A 5,135-nucleotide genomic window follows, 5' to 3' on the forward strand; every position below is an offset into this window, starting at 1 on the left:
TTTATTTGAAAAGTATCGTAAGATAAAAGCAGCAGAACAGTCGACTCCATCTGAAGCTCCTCTAAAATTTCAAAATATGAGCAATCGTCGAGGACAATTATAATTACTTTAGGGAGATTTGTTATTTTATTTAGCTTTTGTTTTCAAAGTATTCTAATGATTTATAAGTTTTTATATTATTCAATAAAAATTATATTTTTATTTTGTGAGGTATTATTGTTTAAACTCTTGACCCTTCTACTTGTGGTATCTGGCTACGCCACTGTTCAGTAGCTTCTTTCATCGTAAATCCAATCAACTAGCCAATGATGTTATTAATCATAATAAGCGGTAATAGTTACGGTGTATTTCTTATAATGTTAAACATTAGGTTTAGTTGTTATCGATCTAACTATTTATTTTATATGTACATGCATAATCATTTTTATAAGAGAAATTCTGAACCTATTCGCTACAACTTAATTTGATTATTTGAGAATGATTTTACATTTGAGCAGTGAAAATCAATCACGAATTAAAAATATAATTTTACGATGTATTATTTAAAAAACCCTTATTTATTAATCTCATAGCTGCTTTAGTTTTGACCCTCGTAACTGAAAATTCTAGCTATGCCACTGAATGGGAAGATTATGCATGCATATCATCTTAGTACTGAACTTGCGTGCATGTTGATTGAATTGCACAAACTATATATACTACTAAAACATGCCACCCATACTTAGTAGTTTCTTGGACTCGTACATCATAAGATAAAATGAAAAATATATCAATCCTGACATTCATGAAACCCCTCGGCCCTTGCCTATATCTACTGAATCTTCTTCTGTGTATCTACAATGAAAAATATATAATTTTTGTTTGCTATAATTAATGATAATATAATATATTTTATTGTTGTATTAAATGACAAAATCTCTAAAAGGGAGAAGCTATTGAATTTTGAGCATAATTTTTTTAGAGATTTTAGTTTTTGTTTCCCCATTTTAGAGAAATTTTGAAAAAGCTGTTGAAGATACTTTTAGTACTGAACTTGCGTGCATGTTGATTGAATTGCACAAACTATAAATACTACTAAAACATGTCACCCAGACTTAGTAGCTAGTTTCTTGGACTAGTACGTCATAAGATAAAAGGAAAAATATATCAATCCTGACATTCATGAAACCCCTTGCCTATATCTGCTAAATCTTCTTTTGCGTATCTACAATGAAAAATATATAATATTTTTTTTGTTATAATTAATGACGATATAGTATATTTTATTGTTGTATTAAATGACGAAATCTCAAAATAGAGAAACTGTTGGATTTTGAACATAATTTTTTTGAAGATTTTAGCTTTTGCTTCCTTATTTTAAATTTTTTTTGATAAAGTTGTTGGAGATGCTCTTAGTACTGAACTTGCGTGCACAAACTATAAATACTACTAAAACATATGTCACCCAGACTTAGTAGTTTCTTGGACTCGTACGTCATAAGATAAAATGAAAAATATATCAATCCTGACACCCTATTTCTAAGCAAAAAAAATTCTATGAAACCCCTCGCCTATATCTGCTGAATCTTCTTCTGCGTATCTACAACGACGAAAGGACTTAATAGATTATTTCTTGGTCAGCTAGCTATATATATTTCTTCAGAAAAAACTAGGTTATAAATATAAGTGTAGTACGTTTAATCTCTGCACGCTAGCTAGGTCGAGATAAACAAATCACAAACTGGCATTGCATATTGATATATGATCGATGATAAAAGCTTCATGTCTACAAGTAATTAACATTCTAGCCAGTACACACAAACTGTTACCACAACGTATGCCCTACAAAGATATAGAACAATCCCAAAACCAAACAGGTACATTTTTCAAATTACCAAAAGCTTAAGAAAATAGAAATAGGGAAAAAAAAAACTTCAAACTTCCAGCTGCAGCATACCAGATCTCACAAAGCAGCAACTTCATTAACAATTCAATCAGACCACCACAACCCTAGGAACAGCCTTGCAGACCAGAGAGTTCTTCATCTCCAAAGAAAGTTTCAGGTTCTCAGACAAGTCCACGCCATCATCAGATGGGAGCCACTCGAAGCTTTGCAGCAGCACAGCAAGCCAGAGCTCCACTGAGGCCAACCCCAAGGCTTTACCAGGACACACTCTTCTTCCAGATCCAAAAGGAGCCAACCTCAGATCAGACCCCATTATGGAAACACTATCGTCTTCATTCATAAACCTTTCTGGTTTGAACTCATTGGCCCGAGGCCACACGCCCTCGTCGTGTGTGATGGCGAACATGTTGACCATGGCGGTGGTGCCGGCTGGAACGAAGTGGTGGCCGATGTGGGTGTCGTGGATGGCGAGCCTAGCCCATGAGAGGAGTGGTCCTGGTGGGTGCATTCTTAGGGTTTCTTTGACTATGGCACGGAGGTAAGGGAGATTGGGAAGGTCGGAATCAGTTACTGATCGAGTAGGGCTGCCGATGGCGGTGTCGATCTCCGATTGAGCTTTGGCTTGGATTTCTGGGTGGAGAACCATCCGGGCAAGAATCCATTCCAGTAGGATTGCCACTGTGTCAGTTCCTCTGAAGATCATCTCCTGAAAATATGCAAATTTTAGGTTGAACATATATAAAGGTTTCACAATGATACAACCTCAACATGAACAATAGGCAAATCCGATTAGTGTAATATTCTGAACAAACAGAAGTTCATTTTGCTATATAAATCGGTACAACTGAACAAAGGTGATTAAGCATCAGAAAGCTCAAATATCTCATTCCAAAAGAAAAACCAAGAGCATATGGAGAATCATATATATACATATGTAACACCTATCTAGCTTTATTGGAAAATCTTAGACTGAGAGAAAAGTGCCACAGCAATAACAAGCATATACAATTGATTGCAATAAATAATAGGAATACGTAGTGTCAACGAATATTATTAACATGAAATACTTAATTGCTTTATGCAAAAATACTTAATTTCATTAACATTAAGATCCTAGTAAATGATGAAACAGCAAATTTAACCTAGTTAATAAGCAAAAACAATTAATTAGTTCAAAACTGATCAGATTAACTTACCCACAGAACTGCAATCATATCAGAGTCACTGAGTCTGTTCTCCTTCTCCAAATCAAGAAGCACATCAACAAAATCCCCGGTACTTTCAGAAGCACCACCCAAAACTCCATTACTTTCAGTCCTCTTCACCCTATGTTCCTTTATGATTCTCCCAACAAAGTCATTCACTTTTCCCACCAATTTCGTGCACCTCTTCCTCACACCTTGCAAGTCCAACAAACTGAAAAGAGGAAAGTGGTCACTCCAATTGAAAAGCCCTAGCAACTCATACCCTTCACTCACCAACTCCTCAAGAACACGACCCTCACCCACTTCTCCAAACTCATAGCTCCTCCCAAACACACTCATCATCACATTGTTTAAGGAACCAAAGTGCAACACCTTCCGAACCTCAACCTCATCGTTCTTCAACATCAAAACCCTCATTTCCTCCACCATTTTTCGGCCGATTTCCTCCCTAAACCCTCCGAAATATGTGATCCTCTTCGGGCTGAACAAGTGGGTGGAAGAGATTCTCCTCAAGCCTCTCCAGTACTCCCCGAATGGCGCAAAACCCATTGCTTTGTGGAACAAGAGCTCGTACGCCGACTCTTTGATAGGTCGGTCAGCGAAAGCCGAGCTATTAAGAAGCTCTTTGGCCGTGTCTGGTTGGCTGGAGATGACAAAGGGAGTGAACCCGACAGAAAACGCCATTAAAGATTTTGCCCTTGAGCTCTCGGCAAGCTTGGCTAGGACTCTATGAGTAAGAGAGCCAGTGAAGGCCAGGACCAAGCCGAGAAGAGGGAGCCCGGAAGGGCCGGGGATGGCCGACCGGGGCTTAGGCTTGGACAGAGCCCAAGCCAGGCCACCGGGTGAGAGCCAGAAAGAGAAAATGAAGACGAAGACGAAGAGACAGAGAAAGAGCTCGAGGCTCAGAACTGATGAAAACCCAGCAGGGGGAATGAACAGAGAGTTGGTTTCCATGGACATTTTTGAGTGTTACTAGGAAAATGAGAGAGGAAACCGAAGTGGGAAAAAGCTGAAGGGATGAAGTATTTTTGATGATGGGAGGAAGAAGAAGAGTGTGAGGTTTATATAGAAATTAAGTGAGTGGCTTTCGGGATTCCCCGGTAATTAACCATTTCTTTTACTGTGGTTATATGCCCCTGGGTTAATTATGCTTTTCTTACTTTGAAGTTTGAAGAATCAAAAACCCTACTTTGGGCCGTCTCTTTCGAGAAATTATGATTGTGCCCACTGTGCCAAGTTGGTACTTGCCTACTTGGATTGCAAGCTCACGCATACGCGAGACTATAATGTCATTTTAGCAAGAAACGGAGATGGTAAGTTTACATGAGTTTATCGTTTCTCGCTAAAATAAACCTACACGTGAGACTGTAATGTCATTTTACAACCTCAAATGTAAACCTACACGCGACATTGTTTTTCCAGTGGCATGGAAGACTGATCGAGAGCTAGCAAAATCAATCCCACCATTTGCAGGTTTACGAAACCTACACGCGACATTGTTTTTCCAGTGGCATGGAAGACTGATCGAGAGCTAGCAAAATCAATCCCACCATTTGGAGGTTTACGATTTCAATGGCCCCTGTTGATGAATGTTTCATGCCTATGTTATATGTCACCAGTGATGCTAATTCTTCACTACAAGTTCCACGATTTTGTTGTTGCCTGTTATCTGTTCTAGTTTAAGAAGACAAGCTTATGTAAGATTGTAGACTTGTAGTAATTCTTGGATGTTCTGAACAGCAAGTCTAATTAATAAAATGTTATCTCTCCTATCCTCAAAATCCAAGATCAGAAATTCAAACTACAATAGTAGTAAATAAACAGAAGAATAGGAAAATTATCAAGTTTGAAATTTCGTTCATAGAGTATAATATATCTAAGCTCTCTATCTCGATCTCTCTTAGCAAGTTTGAAACTCTAACCTCTAGATTTCGATCGCCATTGATTCTAGATAGCTTGAAGAACAGGTGTTTAAAAAACAGATCTAATGGTATAGATCTATCCCTAAAAATGACAAAAAATATGGATCCCTCATTAGAAGGGCC

The 5,135-nt window shown here is 37.9% G+C and overlaps 1 protein-coding gene across 1 annotated transcript; it reads right to left on the bottom strand.

Annotated features, from left to right (window-relative positions):
* Nucleotides 1-1,714: 1,714 nt before the first annotated feature.
* LOC101307788 (cytochrome P450 78A3-like) lies at nucleotides 1,715-4,126 on the bottom strand. Its single transcript, XM_004299239.1, has 2 exons — nucleotides 3,082-4,126; nucleotides 1,715-2,591 (listed from the first exon to the last, which is right to left on the bottom strand). Exons 1-2 carry the CDS (start codon nucleotides 4,048-4,050, stop codon nucleotides 1,974-1,976), a joined length of 1,587 nt encoding a protein of 528 aa, XP_004299287.1. The 5' UTR covers nucleotides 4,051-4,126; the 3' UTR covers nucleotides 1,715-1,973.
* Nucleotides 4,127-5,135: the final 1,009 nt, after the last annotated feature.

Source organism: Fragaria vesca, linkage group LG5 (genome assembly GCF_000184155.1).
Source record: "Fragaria vesca subsp. vesca linkage group LG5, FraVesHawaii_1.0, whole genome shotgun sequence".
Classification (NCBI taxonomy): Eukaryota; Viridiplantae; Streptophyta; class Magnoliopsida; order Rosales; family Rosaceae; genus Fragaria; species Fragaria vesca.

What these genes read in the sequence shown, in the direction of transcription:
- LOC101307788 (XM_004299239.1), bottom strand. Translation starts at nt 4,050, where the DNA reads ATGTCCATGGAAACCAACTCTCTGTTCATTCCCCCTGCTGGGTTTTCA. An exon ending in ATATGATTGCAGTTCTGTGG is followed by an intron (nt 2,592 to 3,081) that starts GTAAGTTAATCT and finishes GCATATTTTCAG; the next exon opens with GAGATGATCTTCAGAGGAAC.